This window comes from Martes martes (assembly GCF_963455335.1).
Source record: "Martes martes genome assembly, chromosome: X".
Taxonomy (NCBI): Eukaryota; Metazoa; Chordata; class Mammalia; order Carnivora; family Mustelidae; genus Martes; species Martes martes.
The window spans coordinates 70,020,463-70,045,420 of NC_137897.1; the positions used below are offsets into that span (position 1 = coordinate 70,020,463).

The window sequence follows — 24,958 nt, forward strand, 5'->3', positions numbered from 1 at the left end:
GGAACCTGAAAAAAAAAAGCAATACTGCAGCTCATCTGGAAAAATAAATAGGCGAAAATATCTAAAAAATAAACTGAAGAACAAGTTTTTTAAGGAACTTTTCTTACCAGAAAATAAAATGTATATCAGAGATTTGTTTGAAAAGATTTATACTGGCACAAGAATAACTATTTTGAACAGAACAGACCAGGAGTAGGCCCAAACACATGAAGTGATAGATTATATTATAGAGGTGGCAAGTAATTACATTGGATATTTAATATTCATTAAATGTTACTGAAAAAACTAGTGAGTTGTATAGAGAGAAAAAAATGTGGTACATCTATCTCTATCTTTATATCAGAATTATTCCAGAAGGATTAAGGCATTAAATGAAATTATAAAAGTACTGTAAGAAAACATGGGCAATTAAAGAAAAGATCTTGATGTGTAAAGGTCTTTCTAAGCCAAATACCCAAAATCTATTATAGGGGAAGAAAGGATCAATGTGACTATATTAACATTAAAACTCTTCTGCAGGGAATAAAGGAATAAAATCAAAAGAGAAAATGTTTCAACATATGCAACATTTTTCCTTAATTCAAAGACAGTGTTTACAATTACTAACCAATTAGAAAAAGATGTTCCTAACCTAAATGCCCATGATAAGAAGCTGATGCAATAAATTATGGCATATCCACTTTATATATGTTAAAACACTTTATATATGTTAAAAAATATGTTTAAAAATATGTTAAATGAAAAGTGATAGAGATAGTAGTTATAATAATAAAGCTATAGATATCTTCATGTAAAGTGTGGTTGTCTTTGAAGGCCGAATTGTTTAAAATAATTTTTATGTTTTTCAGTATACTTTCTAAACTTTCTGTAATGAACATATTTCATAATCAGAAGATGTAATACAACAGAGATCAAGTGACAACTCTCAATGAAGCATAGTGGAAATAAAATATACTCCATTACCTTAACTTACATAACTCATGAATACAGGTGAATGAAACACTTACAAACTCTAGCTTTTATCAGCACTACAAAGGAAAAACAACTTCATTATGCTTATTTTTTCTTTATAAATCTATGTGTCACACAAAAATTTTAAAAAGTCATCTAGGAGAATTGATATTAATGTGTTCTTGAAAGTTCTTAACTCTATGCTACTTTATTCAAGTGATAAAATTTTGTAAGGTACTATCTCACAACAAATCACATTTTTACAGCACAATAATGAAGGCACACCTGGAGCAAGCTGACTTAAACTCTCCTACTTGTGAGCTGGAGGCAAAACATACACTTGGATTGGCTCCCCAAGTACTTTTTTTTTTTTTTTTTTTTTTTTTTGCTGCAAGCAAATATTTGCTTCAGTGAAGAGTTCTAATAATTTTCCCACTCTCTAAAAGCTGTATCACACACACACACACACACACACACACACACACACACACAAATCATAAGGACTAAACTACATAGAAATAAGCAAAGATCCTCTAGAAAATTTATGTTCCGCATCTCTTGAAGAAAAGTATACTTCTAAATGCTATGTATTTAATACTTAAATATTTCACTTTAATTTAAAAAAATGTACTCTACAAAAAGCACAAAAACAACATTTGAAGTAATCCATAAGTGTATTGAAATTATTACACGGCCCGTTGTCCTAATTAATACATGTGCTGGTGGGCACAAACGCCTACCTCATCAAGTGAGCATTTATACTTTTTTTTCAAGAGGCTGCAATTCCTTTTTTTTTAAATTTTTTAAAAATTACTTTATAAACATATAATGTATTATTAGCCCCAGGGGTACAGGTCTGTGAATCGCCAGGTTTACACTTCATAGCACTCACCATAGCAATACCCTCCCCAATGTCCATAACCCCACCACCCTCTACCGAACACCCCCCAAAAACCCTGTTTGTTTTGTGAGATTAAGAGTTTCTTACGGTTTGTCTCCCTCCCGATCCCATCTTGTTTCATTTATTCTTTTTGCAATTCCTTTTTAAATTTGGCTTCTAACTTATCGCGTGGCCCCTTAAGTTTTTTTTTTTAGGGAGGTGGGGCACCAGTATCGCTGGACTCAGACATAAGGGGTAATTTGCATCATTTTGATTAACAGTACAGTCACTTTGTCCACTTAGATGGAGAGTTTCTTCCATTACCTCTTCGGCAGTCCTTACAGTTGCTTGGTCAGTCAGGAGGAGAAAGGGATGGGAAAGGGGAGGAGGAGTCCTCCTTGGTCCGGTTGGGAGCAGGGAAGGAGGTAGCTTGTTTCCTCCTCGAATCACAGGAAAAGGAAAACAGCGCGCCGGAAAGAAGTCGTAGAAGACTGAGTAAAAGCTATTCTGCCTCTGCACTCTGCTCCTGAGTTTCAAGCCCAGTCAGCTCCTCCTTCTGGCATTAGTCATTGGCTGGATAAGTATGATGGACAAATCGGTAGCCCAGCGAATGTGCAAACCCAAAGATTACTCTGCTCTAGCCAGTTTCACTAGCCAGGGTGGTAGAAGCACCAACCACAGACAGCTTACATTTCCGGAATTCTAGCCTTACTGATGTAAACATCTTTGGCTCCTACCCTGCCCCTCCCTTACCCTGCCACCTGTGCCCTAAACAGTAAAGGTAAAAATACCGATAAGCTGCCTTTTCACTTCACTTTACATCTGCCCAACTTGAATTAACCTCTAGATCTGAGCCAAGAGTTGTGATAAAACCTCATTAAGAGACACACTGGGAGGAAGTACACCAATCAACAAACAGGTTATCTTCCTGCAGCATATTTCTGAATGATTTTTATATTCTACATTTCCGCTGAGATGCGTTCCTTTAATATTGGAAAATAGAGTGGGAAGGGTCTAAATACTTCAGTAAGTGTTCTAAGATGCGATAAAGGTTTTACATTCCACGTAGAAGTTTTAAGGGCTCTACTGTGTTGTCTGGCAAGCACAATATACGTCCAATTTGGGAAACTCTGCAGCAGAGATCCAGGTACATCATATTTATTATAGTCTTCACTTTGGCCCTGGTATATAAGTAAATCTGTTACCATACCCTTTCTTGATGGATACAGATATCTCAGAACTAAAAGAAAGGCACTCTCAAAATTGCAGTGGTGTTGCTAAAAGCAATTAATTTGCTTCCTGATTTTGTAAAAATCCTAACAACCTAAATATCTAAACATATATGATTGGTTAAATACAGTGTCATGGATTGTAATTTTTCCACATTTATAGATATGAGGCTAGGCTAATGTTAAACAGGGATAAAAGCAAGGTATTAAACTATATGATGGGATTTGGAAAGATTTTCAGGTAATTTTATACCTAGAGACCCAGAATTCCCCAAATCCTCCTGTCACAGCTCTTTCCTTCGGGTTTTGAAGGAAAATATACATGGACAGGGAAACAGCAAATGTGAAATAAAATACTACTTTATTCCCACAAACAATAAGAGACTGTGGACTCTGAGAAACAAACTGAGGGTTTTGGAGGGGAGAGGTGTGGGGGTTGGGTGAGCCTGGAGGTGGGTATTAAGGAGGGCACATATTGCATGGAGCACTGGGTGTGGTGCATAAACAATGAATTTTGGAACACTGAAAAAAAATAAAATTATATTAAAAAAACCTATTTTACTATTTGTTGTGCATGTGCCTTTCTGCCCTGTGCAAAACTCTCTGGTAAGCTGAGTTTTAAGGAGCCTCAACCCCCAAATCTCAGGATCTCATTACCCTGTAACCAGCTGCAAGGTCTGAAGAGGTGAAAGTCTGTTGCCATCTATTAAAAAAAAAAAAAAACAAACACATCTGGGGGTGTATGTCATTTACCCATTCTACTCTTGGAAGTGAAAGCAACAGCTTATACAGATGTCCTTTCCCTCTTCCCCCTTCTGCCTATCCCCACTCCCTCCTATCCCTTCCACTCCCCACCCTCCTTCCCCTCCTACCCTTTCCTTTCCTCCCCTACTCTTTCCCTTCCCCCTCCTTCCCACCCACTCTCCTTCCATCCTCCTTCTCACCTTCCTCCTCTCCTTTTTTCCTTCTTTTACCTCCCCCTCTCTCCCCCCTTCTCCTCTCCCTTAGCCTTCCTCCCCTGTTCTCTTTCTCTCCAATCACTCAAATATGTATTATGCAAAGAAGAGCAAAGATCTGGGAAACATATCAGAATGTTAATAATAGTTATATATCCTTTTTAAATTTCCTTTTCTTCAGTATTTTCTACTTTTTTTAGAAGATCCACATTTTTTATAATTAGGAAAAAATGTTAGATTTTTATAGTATGATACACTTTATTTGACATTTATTTTAGGATGCAATAGAACATGAAAAAAATATCAAATGATATAAGGTGATCATCTCAGTGAAAGACAAAATACAACATATTACAAAGAAAATGTGGTTAGTAACTTTAGTTTACAATTACACAGTATAAGATGAGGAAACTTTTAAAAAATACTGTCATATTAACCCTTCAGTGGTAAACAATAACTTTGTTATTATTAATTTATAGACCACTATGTCACACAAATAAACGCCATAATATCATATATGGTCTTGATGGACATTCTTAAATTTATGCTAATCTTTTTTCGAGCAGTCAAATTTCATGGTTTAGCTGTTCTAGTTAATGTAAGTACTGTATATCTATAGCAAAGTAATGAAGGCACAGCTAGTGCAAGCAGATTTAAACGTTTAGTTTTCTGGGCTGGAAAAAAACCAAAAACACTTGCATTGGTATTTCAGGAACTCTTTTTTTTTCAAGCAAATATTTGTCTCAATTGACATGACAATTTTCACAGCTACATTCTAATAGGAACATAACTAAAGGACTTTGCAAAAACAAAACTCTATAGCACCAAAGGAGCATGCTTTAGATAACTGACAGCATTCACATATTTTGAAGAATATTACACCGCAACAGGCTAGATACTGATACTTGGACACTGTAAGACAATTTTTTAGACTACCAAGAAAATATGAAAACACAAGACTGTAAGGAATGCTAGTGTTGAGGTTATACAGCAGTCCTCCTATCTTGCCTGAGGCTATATAAACCTGCTTCACTGCTGCTTGAAGTTTTGAGAGGCTTGAAAATTCTTTCAGGCAGCCTCTTTTTTTATTTTCGATATTTTCTGTTTCCATAACCTTTACCATCATCATAGTTACCTTTGACTTCTCCTGTATAGTAATAGATTGATTTCAGGATGACGTTATCATGTAAAATTTGACCAATTTCAAAGTCCTCACCCAGGATAGCATCTTCTCGTGGTTCCAGCTTTCCAATCTTAGGAATCTCAGGAGGGCTAAAGAAATTGAAGAATGATGCATTAGGAACTACTCTTGGCTGAATTTCAATTTCTCCAGTTGCCGTTGTGCGACTCTGGGTGGTTGTCACGGTAACATCCTTTCCTCTTTTCCAATCTATCTTACAGCCTTTGCAATCTTGGATTTCCCATCCCCAAGAGAAGAAGGGATCATTGTGGTCTGGTTTTGACTTTATTATATATGTCTTGGTTAGCATCTCATTTCTGAAGTATGGATTGGGTAGAAAATAAAATTCAAACGTGTAGCTTATAGGCTGGCCAGGTTTTGAGAACTTTAGGCTAATATCTGACAAGAATTTCAAAATAGGGGCATCATACTTCTGAATCATGGGCCCGAGCTTGTCAACATTCTTTAAAACAGTCAGCCAGTAGTCAGGAATGCCTTTAGGATCTTCTTTTTTAGGCTTTCCTTTATGAGCTCTTTTAAGATTCGCTCTTTCTCTGGGCCTGACCTCAGGAATTCTTTTAGGAGCCTCTATTCCAGCAGCCTTTGCCTTAGCCTCAGCTGCTTTAGGCTCTTCTTTATCTTCTGCCTTAGGTTCTTCTTTCATTTCAGGCTTTACCCCCAGAAAATCTTTAGACTCTGCATTTTCTTCAGCCTTTGCCTCAGGAATTTCTTTTTGAACCTCTTTTTCTTCAGCGTTTACCTTAGGTTTTTCTTTAAGGTCATCATCTTCTCCGTCACCCTCTAAGGCAGGCATTTCACTAATGTCTTCCTGCACCTCCTCATCACTGCTGAACGCCTCATCCTCTGAATTCCATTCATATTCTTCTTCTGCGGGTTCATATTCTGCATTGATTATTTGAAATCGCCGATCGTACAGAGGCTTATTGAGTTCGGCATATTTTCTTTCGAGATCGTGAATTGCCTCTAAAAACAGGATGTCTACCTTGTCACATTCATCTTGAATATTTCTGAGCGCCTGCACACGATTTCTAACTGCCCGAGGCAGCCGATCCACGAAACTTTTACCCAACGGAGTCCGCCGTGCTCTCCTGCAAGGTTCAGATACCCTCTTCTTTCTATATAAACGGCTGCGGCTACTGCTGCGGCTGCTGCAACTAGTGCTGCTGCTAGAGCTACTGCTGTCAGATTCTTCTCCAGAATCACTAGACGAGCTAGCCATCTTCTCTTCAGCAACCCCTTGGGCGACTGGTTCTGAGACTATGTTAAGATCCGCTTCTGCCATTTTGCAATCCTGGAAACCTCTTAATATGGTGACTACCACTGAGACCGCGCGCTCGGAGATGGGCAGAAAATGACTCACGGATGCTTGGGTAGTGGCGGAGGCGGGGGCTGAGGAGGTTGCAGCGGCGAAGATAGCAGTAGCGCAGGGCGGGGCTGGGTTGGGCTGGGTTGGGCTGGGCTGGGCTGCCACGATCGCGCAGAGGTGGAAGCGGCAATGGAGGCCTGGGCGAGATTGGCGGCGGCAGGGCCTCTCACTGTACCTGCGGCCAACCTACGAGTGCCGCAGGCTAATGGCGCAGTGTAAGACCCCAAGATCTCTCCAGGCTTTAGATCGCTAGCCCCCACCCCTTGCAGTCAGAACTGCCGTTAATTTAGTTCCCAGTGTGCCCTTAGCTCGCGCCTCATTTGCTGGGCAAGCTTGATTGACAATCTCTAAGCCTAATGAAAAACCAAAAGCACCCGCCGCCCTCCAGGCTCCTCCCACCTTCCCAGATGCTCCTTGGTAGCTGAGGCACACACCCTTGGAAGACGTTTATTTCCCCTCAAAATTCTGTCTTTATAGTTATATAATTCAAAAACAAGCTTAGATATGAGGTAAAAATACTAGCCATCGTTCCTAACAAGGGAAGAGGGGTATCTTTCTCCCATCATCTCATCCTGAAATCCCGTTTGGTTTGTCAGAAGCCTTTTGACAAAAATCTGTTTTTAAAAAATCGGATGAAAATACTCCAAATGGCATCATTGGGTAGTGTGATTATGATTTTTTAAAAAAATCTCTTTATCTAAATATCATTGGGCGTGTATTTTTACACTGGAGGAAAAAAAGGGAGTCGTTTACTGGCAAAGGGGGAAGGGGCTAGAAAGCAGGCATAATTCGTCCACGTATCAGTTTTAATAAGTACTATCTGTGGTGTTTGGCAAGCCTAGTTTATATCCATCTACAAGGTTTGTGAACCCATGTTGCCGTGAGTCAGTTACACCATTTTTGCTATATTTCTGTTTTTAAACTGGCATATAATATACCCCAACCTTGCTACTGACTTGCCACTAGCTGTTCTCAATGTTTGCAAGAACCTTGTAGATGAAATACAAGGGCATTCAAACGTTAGGTGATATTATTTAAAAGCAGACGGTTTGCTCTATATTTCTGAGCAGCAGTTTTCAATTCCATGAACAGCCAGATGGGAGGGGGAATTTGGGCTGACGGAAAGTGCATCCTCTGTCAGGGTATACTTTACAACGTCATCTGCCACCAATTTTCTTCTAACATTGTAATATTCCAGCCACACTAACGTATGATTTACAAATCTAGTGATATGTGAATACACTTTTGTAAAATGAAGATTAAAAACAGGTATCTGTTATTTTTATTTACAGGATTCATTTCTGCTACAGAACACCTCCATTGGTACAATCCAAAAGACCAGTGTTTACTTTTCATTAAAGGTAAGAAATATATTTAGCCCATTTTTATGAATGACAAGAATTACCTATCTGTATTTGGATAAAAATTCACAGGATATATTACAGTCTTTTAAAGACTTAGTTGGAAGATAGCCTGATATTTCTGTGGAAGGAAAAAAAAACCCATATTTGGATGATTTGATGTACTAATGTAGAAAATAACCTAATAAATCACATTCAGTGTCTAAATCTGCTCATAGAATACAAGTAGTAAATTAAAATATAAAACATGAATTATCACTTCAAATGAGTAAAAATATTAAAGTTTAAATTGATCTTTGTGTTACCTTTTTATTATAGAATTTATGCTTTGTCATTTAGTCATATATTTTTAAAAAGTTAAGGAACACTTTTCAATTTTGTAAATAAATTTACTTTTATTAATTCTGATTTTCAAGGTATATAAACATTGTAAAGAAATAACATATAGAAAATTCCAATGATGGTAAAAATACATAATATTAACAATCAAATGATAACCATTGCTAGCATTTTGATGAATTTCCTTCTAGAAATTTCTTTGTACAGCGACACATCTGCCTATTTATATACACTGTTCTCGATATAAAACACATTATGTTTTGTAATCTGCTCATTTATCAGTTGTGGCTATATTTATGTGGTAAATGATCAACATCTAATTTTAAAATAGATGCATATTCCATGGGAATATTTGACTTAACATATTTAGCTAGATTACTGTTGTAGAGCAGCTCCTTTCCACACCATTTCTCCTCTAGCATATGCTTTTTTTTTCCTGTTATTAAAAAAAAAATTAGCCCTGGATACCCACTATATGGATTTGTGAAGATTAATCATAAGATGAATTCCTAGAAATAAGAGTGCTGGAAAAAATTGTGTGTTCATTTTATTCTTTGACACATATTGCCAAAATTCTCCCCAGAAAAGTTATCATAATTTATAGTTCCACCAACAAGGCATAAGAGTTCATTTATTTAATCATTTAATAAATATGTCTTTGTGCCTGCCATGTGTCAGGCACATGTGGTAGAGGATGGTAGTATAATGATGAATAAAACTTGACTGAGTGTATATTCTTTCATTTCATAATTTTAGTCAAAACATATACTATGGAAACAATGATTTAAATCAGTGGGGTTATGCCATGAATATTATTCTGCAACTTATTATTTTCATTTGAAATGATAGATATCCTTTTTGTAATGAATGCTCTTATATTTTGATAACACTATGGTGGTTTCATTTACAGGTTAAATTTTCTACTATCAGGAATTAGTGTTTTGGAGTAAGTAATGAGTTAAGGATTCAGATATTTTTAAAAATATATTTTTATTAGCTAGCTAATTTTTTATACTGTTTATTTGATAATCTCTCTGTCTCACACTTATTTGAAATACCACCTTTACCATGTTAACTAAACTGCTTGGTTCCATTTCTAAATTTTGTTTTCTGATCCACTGGCCTTAACTCTTCTGCAAAAAACTAATGAGGTATTGGCTGTTTTTTAATAACATTATATTTTGTGAAAATGATATGCATTGAAAAAAGTTAGATAATATATTGAAATCCAAACAAGAAAACTAACAACACATTGAGAGGTAATCACTATTCACATCTTTAATGAACATCCCCAAATTAATGTCTTAACATTATGTATTTGTATTTCTTCGGTTAGCAATAAGATTGGATGTCTTTTCATATTTTTATTGTCCATTTGAGAATTGCCTATTTATATCCTTTGCTTGCTTTTCCACTGAATTAAGAAAGAAATTAATCAGTGGTGAAATCCTACAGAAAAATAATTTTGGCCTTGGTTTAAGTCAACTGTGACTCCTTTAGAAAATACATCTTTTGACTTCTAACATTGGAAAATACATCTTAACTACAGCTTTCATTATAAATTACCTAATTTCAATTTAAATTGTCATCTAAACAATACTTTTCAGGGATTAGTACTTAATCATAATGAAACAATGAAGTTTGGCATGAAACAAGGAAAATAAAACCAGAAAAAAACTTGTAAAAAAACCTCAAATACAAATATTAATGAACTATTTTGATTTTTGGGGTTGTCCTTTTTCCCAAGCCAAAGACTATAGGTAGCTTCTAACCATAGTGCTCTACTTTTGATGTGTATGTGCTACCTTAGGTTCTTGTAATGTACTTTAATTTTTGAGGCTTTTCTTGGTCTATTAGTTAACTTAATTTTATTATGGCAGTTTCCTAAAAGAACATAAGTGTTTTCTTTATATAACACATTTAATTAATGCATTATATTATATATTTTCTACTGTGAATATTTTTGTAAGTATTCTAGCATATAACATGCTTATTATTCTTCATAAGGCCATCTTTAATTTATTTGCATAGTGATATGTTCTCTGTTTCATTATTTTATGATATTATTTTTGGGGGTCAAATGTTCATACTTGTACATGAGAGGATGCTTAACACAGAATCTATTGGTATATTCAGGCTGACCATGGCTCTTAGATATCTGTTTATATCTTCCCTGTTATGAACATATACACAATCCCAACTACCAGCCCTGTCACACAAACATATATATGTAATATGCAATAAGTGCTATAGCATTATCTCTGTTATAGATATTTAAGATGCCAAGCATTGCAATTTCATTTATTTGTGGAGTTACTTTTTTTCTTTTTTGTTGTTATTATTCATCTAGACAGCTTTTATCTGAAAACACAAGTTAATTCTTTTTAAAAAATAATTTTAAGTACAATAGATACAACTGTATATAAAGTACACAATGTGATGTTTTAATAAATCTTTATATTGTGAACTCATCACCCACAGTCAAGATAATGAAAATTTTTATCACCCCCCAAAGTTTCATTATGCCTGTCCTTGTTCCTACCTAGGCAAGTACTGATCTGTTCTGTTTCTATATTGCATTTTCTGGGATGTTATATAAATAAATTGATGAATCACATGCTATGTGTATATTTAACTTTTTAAGAATTAACTGTTTTCCAAAGTGGTTGTACAGTTTCGCATTCCTACTAGGAACACCAACACTTGGTATGGTCATTCTTTTTAAATTTAGCCACTTTGATAGGTATGCAGTAGTATCTCATTGTGGTTTTACTTTGCATTTCCCGAATGACTGAGGGTGCATCTAATTATATAATTATATAATTATATAATTTTTTGTAGTGACTTACCATCCACATATCTTCTTTGGTGAACTGTCTATTCATATTTTGCCCATTTTCCTATTGGGTTCTGGTCTTACTATTGAGTCTCGAGAATTTGTTATATAATGTGGATACATGTCCTTAGCAGATGTAAATTCTGCAAGTATTTTTTCCTGATCTGTGGATTTTCTTTTTATCCTTTTAATAGTGTCTTTCATAGATTTATTTTTCAGAAAAAAGAAGTCTGTAATTTTGATGCATTCCAATTTATCATCTTTGTTTCTTTTATGAACCATGTTTTTGGTGTCATCTCTAAGAAATCTTTGCCTAGCCCAAGATCAAAAACGCAAATCAGGAAGATATTCTTCTATGCTTTTTTGGAAGTTTTATACTTTGAGATTTCACATTTAGATCTGACCTATTTTTGTTTTTTTTTTTTTTTTTTTTTTTTTTTTTTTTTTTTTTTTTTTTTATTTAGATCTGACCTATTTTTGTACCTGGTATAAAATATAAATTGAAATTAGGTATCGAATTGTCCCAGCATTGGGGACAATTTCTCTACTGAATTACCTTTGTATCTTCATCAAAAATTAGTTGTCCAGGGACGCCTGTGGGTTAAGGCCTCTGCCTTCGGCTCAGGTCATGATCTCAGGGTCCTGGGATCGAGTTCCGCATCAGGCTCTCTGCTCGGCGGGGAGCCTGCTTCCTCCTCTCTCTCTGCCTGCCTCTCTGCCTACTTGTGATCTTTCTCTGTCAAATAAATAAAAAAAATCTTAAAAAAATTAAAAAAATTGAAAAAAATTAGTTGTCCATATATGTGTTGGCCTCTCTATTCTCTTCTATTGTGTATTTATTTTAATTGCCTAAATTGTAAACATTTCTTAGATATTTTTGGGAGGGAATGAGAAACAAATTGTGGGATAACAGAATTTAATTGTAGTGGAGACAGTTAAATAGCTGGATCTTCATCCTTGGCCTTTCATTTTTGCTCTCAGATATCTGAGAGAAAAGGAAAATAACAGCACTGGTAACCTAGAAGACAAATCAAAACAAGAAACACAAATGCTTTTCTGTTTTTGTGGAATTGCCAGTGTGTGGCTATCTACAGCCCAGCCACAGGAGTGGTAGCTAGCATTATTCAGGAGCATAAATAATTCCTTTGTTTTTCTCACCTTTGATAAGAGAGACCAGTTTACTAAAATGTGTAGAAAGCATTTTCAGGGTGTTAGTAAGTTATGATTAAAAGACAGAATTGTCATAAATAATTGATTATTTCATATTGTTAGTTTCAAATTTCATATATTGGTTATTATTTCGTACTGTGAGTTTCAAAACAACATTATCTCATTCAATACTCATTCCTAAAATAAGGATACACACAAATGAATAGAATATGGTATATAGCTATAATATTTGATTTTTAAAGAAAATATTTGTGATTTACATTTCTGGCATGATAGCCTTACTTCATGGTGTTGAAAAGGGCGGTTACAGGGCACCTGGTTGGCTCAGTCGTTAAGCATCTGCCTTCAGCTCAGGTCATGATGCTGCAGTACTGCGATGAGCCCTGTATCAGGCTCCCTGCTCAGCAGAAAGCCTGCTTCTCCCTCTCCCACTCCCTCTGCTTGTGTTCCATCTCTAGCTGTGTCTCTGTCAAATAATAAATAAAGTCTTTTTTTTTTAAATTTTGAAAAGGCAGTTACAATTAATGCAATGACAGAAAAGGAAAATCAGTTACTAATTTGGATATTTGTTCTAATGCTAGTTTTAAAGTTAAAAATAGCATACATGTTCAAAAATGTAAATCCACATTGCAGAGGAACACTTTTACGAGGGTGTTCAAAAATCTTTTGCCCATGGTACTTATTTGAAGAATTCTTACATTAAAATTCAAATAAACCAAACATTATTTTTATTACAGGTATGGAAGCATTTTATTTAACTCTTCTAAAAAGGAGTGAAAATTTTAAAGAACTTAAATGGTGACCAGTGTCCATGCATGTGTGTATGATTACAGTAACTATTTCTAAATTTTGCATTACATATGGACAATATAGAAAAAGCCCAAATGGACGTTCTCTGCCAAATTTTTTTTCAGAATACCAATATATATTTAATTAATTTGATTTAGTGCAACAAATACATATCCCACAGCTCTTCAGAGTTGATGGCCATTTTTATATCAAACAACATACACTCAATTCACAAAACCCTTTCTTAGAGTATAAAAGAGGAGAATCCCAATAATTAACAAGTCTTAGCATTTGATTTCCTTACTAAGACATTATGACCTAATTTTTAGTGTAGGTTCTAAAGTCAGAATTGCTGGGCTTGAATTCTGTTCTTTTCTCTTTGCTAGTTGCATTGGATAGTGGGCAAGCTACCTAACTTTTCTTTTTTCTTTTTTTTTTAAAGCATTTATTTATTTGACAGAGAGTGAGAGAAGGAGAGAGAGCATGAGTAGGGGGAGCTCCAGAGGGAGAAGGGGAAGCAGGCTCCCCACTCAGCAGGGAGTCTGATGCGGGACTTGATCCCAGGACCCTGAGATCATGACCTGAGCCAAAGGCAGAGGCTTAACCCACTGAGCCACCCAGGTGCCCCTACCTCACTTTTCTTACCTCTGTTCTCCCTCTCTAAAATGGGGCTAAGAATGGCACATAGAACTAAAATTCAATATTGTTTGCTACTTTTCATATTACTAATAGTACTAGATCTTGATAGTTCTAAGGTCAAATAGCCACTTATCCTGGTTGGCATTATCTGCCTACAGAATATCTTCTGTTATTTCAAAGGTAAAAAAAAAAAATCAGCACAACACAAATAAAATTCCAAACCAAGTATTGTTTTAATTTTTATACCATACACAGCCTCCTTTCTTTCTTGATAACTTTTAAACTTCCCGACAGTCCTAAATTATATAATCTTCTTTATCTCAACCTCAAACATATCTCATGTTCATTTTTATGCCATTTACTTTTTATTCTATTATAAAGGTTAAGGGTATAAAATTTGTGTATAATTAACTACATATATCTAGAAATATAATAAAATATTTCCCAATGTGTTAGTGACTTCTGTTCTTGGTATTAATAACATTTTTTTTTACTTTTAATGTGTTCATTAAACATAGAGTGCTATGCATTGTGACTTAATTTTAAATACCCACCAAATACCTTAGATATTTCTTTTTTTTTCCCCTTTTGCTTAGAGTAGTGATCTCAAGCCTACCTAATAGCTGTGTCAAAGTATTGTCCTTGTTGGAGGTGGAAGGGATTTTAGAGATCCTTTAGTCCAATATCCTTATATAGACTGGGAAACTGAGGCCTTCCCTATTTCTTGGACATTCTCTGTGTTTTTAAGTGTTTGTCACTACAAGCAACATGTTTACAAACATTATTATGTATTCAAAGTCATTTTTACCAATGTTAATGATTTTGGCTTAGGGGCAGATTAAAGAGTAAAGAAAGGTCCTCTAATAATGGATAATTATCCTAAGAATTATGTAGTAAGTGCTCATAGTTGTCACTGAATAATAGCTAACTTTATAATTTTCAATGTATCAGACACTGAATCAAGTACTTTACTTTTGCTCTTTCATTCTAATGAACACATTGAGGGGTTCATTATTATCCTCATACTCTCCTCATATAATATTATCTTCATATCATCCTTAATGTCCTCAATGAGAAAACTAAGATTTTAAGTGAATAACTTGCCCAAGGTCACATGGTTTATAATCAGAAGAGCCCAGATGTAAAACCAGATGGTTTGATTCCAGGTGTTAAATTCTTACTCTGCCATCTTTAGTGAACAAAAATGAATGAACTCTTCAACAGAGATGCTTGATCTGGATTTATTTAAGTGATAACTGTGGCTACTTTTCTGTTCCTCTGGTAGTAGCTGTTTTTATGATGTGAGTACCTTTAGGGGCACTAGTCCTCAAGTTCTTCTGATTTATACATGAGTGTTGTCTTGAACTGACAAAGTATACTAGAACAAGCTAATTTAACGAACAAGATGGTTTTCATTGGTTCTAACATGCCTAACAGCTTTATTTGGTTAACAACCAAACACTGGGAGGTGCCAATGTATCCAGTCCATAATTAAATGAAAAACATCGTAGGGATTTTACCATTTAAGTACCCCTTATGGCAGAGGAACCCATACTTTGACGAGCCTGAAGGTATGACCTGAAGCTACCCTTTGAAAGCAGGAATTCTCTTGAAATCATACATTTTAACTATAAACTTATTTTCAATATTTGATGTGTATTCTATAATTTATTGACATTAGTTTTTATGTAAGACAAAATTTCCTGCCCTTTAGTAAAACTGACACCCAGGAAGATGTGTTATGATGATCCAATCCATTTTCATATTTCAGGCAACACCACAGCCTCTGGGGCTGTACTTGCCTGGGTTTAAATTCTTTCACTTACTGACCATGTGGCTCTGGAGAAGAAGTCACACATCTCTAATTCTCAGTTTCTTTATCTATAAAAAGAGGATAATGATAGGAACTGCCCTATTGGTTGTCATATAAAAATTAAGGGGATTATATAAATTTTTTAGTAGATGCATAAAGGCTCAGTAAGTGTCATTATTATTATACACTTCACAGAGCCACATAGGGATTCCTATCTCAGTTAAATAAGTATGATCCACAGGCAAAGCTAATGACTTTAATCAGCTTAAATTGTGTTCTATATGTACACCATTCCCTTCAATTTAGAAAATAAGTTGAATTTGCCATGTGACCCAAAGTTACATTTTATTGTTAAAGTGAGAGCTGATACCCTTGGTTTAGTTATTTTCCACTGTGGCAGAATTTTCAATTTAATTGTATGATAAGCATGTAATAAAGCCTAATGTTTCACTTTCAAGGCAATGATAAGTAACACTTACTTGTTCATTAACTCAGCAATGAAAGAGAAGCAAGGAAATTGCATTATGACTGACTACTAGGGAAAAAATAAGCAGGGTATCTCATTAAATCATTGCTGCTTTTAGTTACCATCAAAAAATCTGCTTAATACAGAGAAAGGAATAAGAAATGGACCCGTAAATTCTCCAGATTCATTACTTTGTTTTAGTGACTCTTTTAAAAAAGATGCAACCAATAATTCAAAATCATAATATGAGCAGGTTTGTCTGTTTCCTTTTATAACCAGTGTTTATCTAACAACAACAACAACAACAAAAAAAAAACAAGCATTCTCTGGTTAGAAGTAGCCAAATGCTCTAATTAACACAATTTCCTTATCTGACATCATTAAAGTATGCCTAGCCTTCTCTGGAAGAAAGGTCAAAAATGACATAAAGACAAAATTATATAGTGCGCCTGGTGACTCAGTTGGTTAGGCAACTGCCCTGGGCTCAGGTCATGATCCCAGAGTCTCGGGATCGAGTCCCACATGGAGCTCCCAGCTCGATCGGGAACTGCTTCTCCCTCTGACTTTCTCCCCTTTCATGCTCTCTCTCTATTATATAAATGAATTTTTTAAAAACCTTAAAAAAAGACAGAATTATATAAATTATTAGACTACATGCTCATTTTACTTGTAGCAACCTCCAAGCTGTTCCCAACTTCTGATATAGACTACACAGTTCTTTGAAAAATCTTCCTGAAAACACTTATATGCCTTCTATAATCCAAATTTTAGTAATACTCCAGTATTTGGAATCAGACCTGTGTATATATTATAAGCTGTATTTTTTATTGTGTTATGTTAGTCACCATACAATAAATCATTAGTTTTTGATGTATAAGCTCTATCTTTTACCTTCTGGTGACCTTGGGCAAATTTCTCAACTCCCTTTGCCTGAAGTTCTTCATCTGTAAAATAGAGATAATAGTACCTACCTCCTACAGTCACGATGAGTTTTAAATAATGAGCCTGGTGGCTCAGTGGGTTAAGCCTCTGCCTCTGCCTTCGGCTCAGGTCCTGATCTCAGGGTCCTGGGATCAAGTCCCGCATCAGGATCTCTGCTCAGCAGGGAGCCTGCTTCCCCCTCTCTCTCTGCCCGCCTCTCTACCTACTTGTGATCTTTCTCTCTCTATCAAATAAATAAATAAAATCTTTAAAAATAAATAAATAAATAAATAAAAAATAACGTAATACAGCTTAGACCATGGTGAGTCTCAGCAAATTCTAACTTTCTTATCCAAGAACACTGAACAATGGAATATAGTTCTTTAACTCTTCATTTCCTTTAGGGCTATTTATTCAGCTTACCTTATATTTTGTATGTTTTTTGAACTAATGACCTAACTTCCTGATAGTAGAACTGTTCCCACTTGCTGCTGAAACAGAAATAATTTTTAACCTTTAATTACACCCTCTTTTATATAACAATTGTCCCCTAAATGTGTCTAATATATTGGTATAACTGCTACATAGCAAATAATATCAGTTTGATTAAATTTTCAGGATTTAAAGAATTTGTGTTTTTGCAATCTATTTCTAAATAGGAGTATGTCACACACTTTATTAATAGCTAGAGACCATGCAGAGTGTTCTGAAGAAAAATTCTAGAAGATAATGAAGATCTATATGTAATATTAAATTGTTTAACCCCTTCTTTAATTAGCATATTACTCTATAAGACAAGATTTCTAGAAAATAATTATCTGAAAATTGCTTTACAAGTAATAGGCATTTAAAGGTAAATATATATCAATATATTGCATGGAGCACTGGGTGTGGTGCAAAAACAATGAATACTGTTACGCTGAAAAGAAATTAAAAAAAATATCAGGACATTGCCTTTCAATAAATTGCATAGTAAATATCATAAAAATTGCTACTCAAAAATTTCAGTTAAGTAAAATGAATAAGCCCTAAGGATCTATTGTACATTGTACCTGTAGTCAGCAATAATTTATTAATAGTACACTTAAAGTTTAAGAGGCTAGATCTCATGTTGAGTTTTTACCATAGTAAAGTAGGGTGTTATATGTAACTGATGAATTATCGAACACTACATCTGAACCTAATGATGTGTTGGCTAATTGAATTTAAATTAAAAAAGTAAAAGATAAGAAGGCTACTCAGAGAACCAGATTAATTTTGGTTTTTGTTATCAGAGCTTTGTTATCTGAATCGAGCTTTGTTATCTGAATTATCAACATGTCACATTGAATTTTCCTTTCTGTAGTATATTTTAAAAAATTCCTTAATTTCTTAATTATTTGAAACATACTTTTCCTTGGGAAATAATTTTTTTTAAATTTTGGGTTTCTTTTTGTCTTTTTTTGTTTGTTTGTTTGCTGGTTTTATTTTTATTTTTAATTTTTTTTTACACAAAAGACAGTTACTGAGACATTTAAGTGATTGGGAAAATGCCAGAAACCAGAGCTTGAGAACACATCTGCCAAAAGGGCTGGTTCTTAATACGTACAAATGATGTCCATAGTAGAGTGACAGATAAAGAAGGCAAACTGCAAAATAATATCTTCAGTATGATCTCATCCATATAAAAACGTACATATGAAAAGATATATATATACACACATATATATACACATACATACATACATTTTCAGACATTTTTCTATGAACATGAAATCATAGACACATGCACACTCCCTATATATGTATATGTATATATATAGGGAGTGTGCATGTGTCTATGCATCTATATACATATATATACACATATATATGTATATATATACATATATATGTGTATATATATATGTATATGTATATATATAGGGAGTGTGCATGTGTCTATGCATCTATATACATATATACACACATATATGTATATATATACATATATATACATATATATACACACACATATATATACATATATATATACATATATATGTATATATATATATGGAGTGTGCATGTGTCTATGATTTCATGTTCGTAGAAAAATGTCTGAAAATGTATGCAACAAATTAATTCAATCAGGTGAGAGGGAAACTTCTAACCTTTTATTTTCTATTCTTAAGCACTTTTTGAAATTTTAAACAATGACAATATATTATTTTTTAACTAAATTTTGTAAAGAAAAATTTAAGGCAACAAGGCTTAACATATTTTTTTAAAGATTTTATTTGTTTATTTGACAGAGAGAGGAAACATAAGCAGGGGGAGTGGGAGAGGGACAAGCAGGTTTCCCACGGAGCAGGGAATCCAATGCAGGGCTCGATCCCAGGACCTCGAGATCATGACCTAAGCTGAAGGCAGACATTAACCAACTGAGCCACCAAGGTACCCCTATGCAAAAGCTTTTTGATTTTGATGTAGTCCCAATAGTTTATTTTTGCTTTTGTTTCCCTTACCTGAGGAGAACATATCCATAAATATATTGCTAAGGCTGACATCCAAGAGATTACCGTCAATATTTTATCTTCAGAGTTTTATGGTTATGTATCTCACATTTAGGTCTTTAAACCCTTTTGAGTTTATTTTTGCATATGGTGTAATAAAGTGATCTGGTTTTATTCTTTTGCGTGTAACTGGCTGGTTTTCCCCATACAATTTATTGAAGAGACTGTCTTTTCCTCATTATATATTCTTGCATCTTTGTCATACATTAATTGGCCATATAACTGTGAGTTTATTTATGGGCCCTCCATCCTGTTCCATTGATCTATGTGTCTAGTTTTATACTGTTGCCATATTGTTTTTATTATTACACCTTTGTAGTTTATCTTGAAGTCTGAAATTGTGATGCCTCCAACTTTGTTTTTCTTTCTCAAGATTGCTTTGGCAACTTAGGCTCTTTTGTGGTTTCATACAAATTTTAGTATTATTTGTTCTGGTTTTGTGAAAGATGTCATTGGTATTTCAATAGAGATTGCATTGAGACTGTAGATTTCTTTTGGTAGGAGGGACATTTTAACAATATTAATGCTCCAAACTATGAGCATGGAGTATCTTTCCATTTGTTTGTATTGTCCTTAACTTCCTTCATTGTTACTTTATATTTTTCAAAGTACAGGTCTTTTACCTCCATGATTAAGTTTATTCCTAGGGATTTTGTTTTTGGTGCAATTGAAAATGGAGTTGTTTCCTTAATTTCTCTTTCTGTACTTCATTATTAGGGTATAAAACTCTACTGATTTCTGGATATTAACTTTGTATCCTCCAGTTTTACTGAATTCATTTATTACTTCTGGTCTTTTTTTTAAAGATTTTATTTATTTATTTATTTATTTATTTTGACAGTCAGAGATCACAAATTAGGTAGAGAGGCAGGCAGAGAGAGAGGGTGGGTGGGGGAGGAGCAGGCTTCCTGCTGAGCAGAGAGCCCAACGATTCCAGAACCCTGAGATCATATGACCTGAGCCAAAGGCAGAGGCTTAACCCACTGAGCCACCCAGGCGCCCCACGTCTAGTCGTTTTTTGATTGAGTCTGTCATCCACAAATGGTAACACTTTAACTTCTTTCCCGTTATGAATGCCTCTTATTTCTTTTTCTTGTATGATTGCTGTGACTAAGATTTCCAGTACTAGGGTGAATAAAAGTGGTTAAAGTGGGCATTCTTGTCTAGTTCCTGATCTTTAAAGAAAAGCTCTCAGTTTCACCATTGATATTAGCTGTGAGTTTCTATATACAGCTTTATTATTGTGGTATATTCCCTCTGAACACACTTTGATGAGAGTTTTTATCGTGAATGGGTGTGGCGTTTTGTCAGACTCTTTTTCTGCATCTATTTAGCTGACCATATGATTTTATCCTTTGTTTTGTTGATGTGGTTTGTCATGTTGATTGATTTGTGAATATTGAACCATCCTTGCATACCCAGAATAAATTTCACTTGATCATGGTGAATAATCTTTTTAATGTATTGCTGGATTTGATTTGCCAATATTTTTTAAGGATTTTTACATATATGTTTATCAGGCATATTGACCTTAATTTTCTTTTTTTAAATTGTTCATTTATTTGTTTATTATTAATTAATTAATATTATGATAGTCACCATACAATACAACTGTGGTATATGCCTGGTTTTGAATAGTGCTGGCCTCATAGAATGTATTTGGAAGGTTTCCTTTCTTTCCATTTTTTGGAATAATTTAAGGAGGATAGGTATTCACTCTTCTTTATATGTTTGGTAGAATTCTCCTGTGAAGCCATCTGGCCCTGAACTTTTGTTTGTTGGGAGATTTTTGATTACTGATTAAATTTCTTTGCTGTTCATCAGTCTTTTCAAGTTTTCTATTCCTGTTTCAGTTTTGGTAATTTATATGTTACAAGGAATTTATCCATTTCTTCCAGGTTGCCCAATTTATTGGCATAAAATATTTCATAGTATTCTCTTATAATCTTTTTATTTTTGTGATGTCAGTTGTTACCTCTTTTCTCTCATTCCTGATTTTATTTATTTAGGCCCTTTCTATTTTTTGTGGCTGAGTCTGGTAAAGGTTTATTGATTTTTCAATTTTGTTTATTTTTTCAAAGAACCAGCTCTTGGGTTCATTGTTTTGTTTTTTCTGTTTTATTTTTCTTTTTTTCCTTCCTTGTATTCACCTTGGATTTTGATTGTTCTTCTTCTGCTTTAGGTGTAAATTTAGATTATTTATTTGAGCTTTATCTTTTTTTTTGAGGTAGGGCTGTATGCATATTTATTTCCTTCTTAGAACTGCTTTTGCTGTGTCCCAGAGTTTTTGGAGCACTGTGTTTTCATTTGCCTCCATGTATTTTTTTTTAATTTCTTCTTTGATTGTTTATTGGTCCATGGATTGTTTAGTATCATTTTTTTCCCATTTTTTTTCTTGTGATTTATTTTTAGCTTCATACCATTGTGGTTAGAAAAGATTCATGGTATGATATCAATAGTCCTATTTTTATTGAGGTTTGTCTTGTGACTAACATGTTATCTGTTCTGGAAAATGATCCCTGTACATTTAAAAAGTAGTATGTTGTATTTTGTAGTTTGTTGTATTGGGATGAAATGTTCTGTATATATCTGTTATGTACATCTTTTCTTTTCTTTTTTTTTTAAGATTTTATTTATTTATTTGACAGACAGAGCTCACAAGTAGGCAGAGAGGCAGGCAGAGAGAGAGGAGGAAGCAGGCTCCCCGCAGAACAGAGAGCCTGATGTGAGGCTCGATCCCAGGACCCTGGGATCATGACCCGAGCTGAAGGCAGAGGCTTAACCCACTGAGCCACCCAGGTGCCCCTATGTACATCTTTTCTAATGTTTCATTCAAAGCCACTGCTTACTTTTTGAGTTTCTGCTTGGGTGATTTATCCATTGATGTAAATAGAGTGTTAAAGTCCCCTACTATTATTGTATTACCATCAGTTTCTCTCTGTTTGTTAATATTTGTTTTATGTATGTAGGTGCTCCAATGTTGGGTTCATAGATATTTATAATTTTTCTATCCTCTATTTGGATTGATCCTTTTATTTATATATTGTCCTTTTTTCTCTCTTAGTGTTATTTTAAGTTTGTTTTGTCTGATCTAAGTATTGCTACTCCAGCCTTATTTTTATCTTTGGCTTCCATTCGCATGGTAAATATCTTTTCCATCCTTTCATTTTCAGTCTGTCTGTGTCTTTAGGTCTGAAGTGAGTCTGTTGTAGGCAGCACTTAGATGGGTCTTGCTTTTTTATTCACTTTGTCATCCTATGTGTTTTGATTCGAGCATTTGAGGTATTTACATTTAAAATAATTGTTAATTTGTTATTTGTGTTCTGGTTGTTTTATAGTTCTACTGTATTTATTTTCTTCTCTTGCTCTCTTTGTGATTAATGAGTTTCTGTAGTGCTATGTTTGGCTTTTTTCTCTTTATATTTTTGTGCATGTACTATAGGTTTTGGGTTTGTTGCTTGCATGAGATTCATAACAACTTCCTAAGTATATAACTGTCTATATTAATTTAATGGTCATTTAACTTCAAACACATTTTTTTTTAAAGTTTCTTTCTTGCTCCCTCCTCCACATTTTATGTATAGGCTATCTTTTTTATTATTTACATACAATTAACTAACATATAGTGTATTTTTAGTTTCAGAGGTAGAATTCAGTGATTGATCAGTTGTATATAACACCCAGTGCTCATTCATCACATGCCCTCCTTATAATGCCTAGTGCCCATTTATCCCATCCCCCACCTCCTTCCCTTCCAGCAATCCTCAGTTTCTTTCCTATGGTTAAGAACCTCTTGGGGGCACCTGGGTGGCTCAGTTGGTTAAGCGACTGCCTTCAGCTCAGGTCATGATCCCAGAGTCCTGGGATCGAGTCCCACATCAGGCTCCCTGCTCCTTGGAGAGTCTGCTTCTCCCTCTGACTTTCTCCCCTCTCATGCTCTCTCTCACTGTCTCTCTCTCAAATAAATAAATAAAATCTTAAAAAAAAAAAAAAAGAACCTCTTTTGGATGGTCTCCCTCTCCGATTTTGTTTTGTTTTATTTTTTTCCTCTCTTCCCCTATGCTCCTCTGTTTTGTTTCTTAAATTCCACATATGAGTGAAATCATATAATTGTCTTTCTCTGATTGACTTATTTCACTTAGCATAATACACTCTAGTTCTATCTACATCATTAGAAATGGCAAGATTTCATTTTTTATGGCTGACTAATATTCCTGTGTGCATATGTGTGTGTGTGTGTGTGTGTGTGTGTGTGTGTGTGTGTACCAACTCTTCTTTATCCATCCATCAGTAGACATCTGGGCTCTTTCCATAGTTTTGCGATTATAGACATTGTTGCTATAAACATTGGGATACAGGTGCCCTTTTGGATCACTACATTTGGATCTTTGGGGTAAATACCCAGTAGGGCAAGGTAGCTCTACTTTTAACTTTTTGAAGAACCTCCATACTGTTTTCCAGAGTGGCTCTACCAGCTTGCATTCCCACCAGTAGTGTATGAGGGTTCCCCTTTCTCTACATCCTCCCCAACATGTTGTTTCCTGACTTGTTAATTTTAGCCATTCTGACTGGTGTGAGGTGTTATCTCATTGTGGTTTTGATTTGTATTTTTCTGATGCTGAGTGATGTTGAGAATTTTTTCATGTGTCTCTTGGTCATTTGTGTCTTTTTTTAGAGAAATGTCTGTTCATGTCTTCCGCCCATTTCTTGACTGGATTATTTGTTCTTTGAGTGTTGAGTTTGGTAAGTTCTTTATAAATTTTGGATACCAGCCCTTCATCTGATAAGACATTTGCAAATACCTTCTCTCATTCTGTCCATTGTCTTTTGATTTTGTCAACTCTTTCTTTTGTCTACAAAAACTTTTCATCTTGATGAAATCCCAATGGTTCATTTTTGCCTTTGTTTCCCATCATTTTGGAGATATGTCTAGCCAGAAGTTGCTGTGGCCGAGGTCAAAGAGATTGCTGCCTGTGTTCTCTTCAAGGATTTTGATGATTTCTTCCTCACATTTAAGTCTTTCATCAATTTTGAGTTTATTCTTCTGTATGGTGTAAGAAAGTGATCCAGTCCCATTCTTCTGCATGTGGCTGTCACACGCACCGATTTTCCCAGCACCATTTATTGAAGAGACTGTCTTTTTTCCATTGGATATTCTTTCCTTATTTGTTGAAGATTAGTTCAGCATAGAGTTGAGAGTCCATTTCTGGGATCTCTATTCTGTTACATTGATCTATTGTGTCTGTTTTTTGTGCCAGAACCATACCATCTTGATGATTATAGCGTTGTAATATAGCTTCAAGTCTAGAATTCTGATACCACCAGCTTTAATTTTCTTTTTCAACATTCCTTTGGCTATTTGGGCTTTTTTTTATTCCATACAAATTTTAGGATTATTTCTTCTAACTCCATAAAAAATGTTGATATTATTTTGATAGGGATTGCTTTGAATGTGTAGGTTGATTATTGATTTTTTTAAAACTTTTTTTTTTAAGATTTTATTTATT

At 34.6% G+C, this 24,958-nt stretch overlaps 1 protein-coding gene across 1 annotated transcript; it reads right to left on the minus strand.

Moving 5' to 3' along the window:
- Positions 1-4,258: 4,258 nt before the first annotated feature.
- On the minus strand, positions 4,259-6,499 carry NAP1L3 (nucleosome assembly protein 1 like 3; the record flags this gene model as incomplete). The annotated part of the gene is made up of 1 exon (XM_080795793.1): positions 4,259-6,499. One exon carries the CDS (start codon positions 6,497-6,499, stop codon positions 5,102-5,104), a length of 1,398 nt encoding a protein of 465 aa, XP_080651919.1. The 3' UTR covers positions 4,259-5,101.
- Between the last annotated feature and the right edge of the window lie 18,459 nt (positions 6,500-24,958).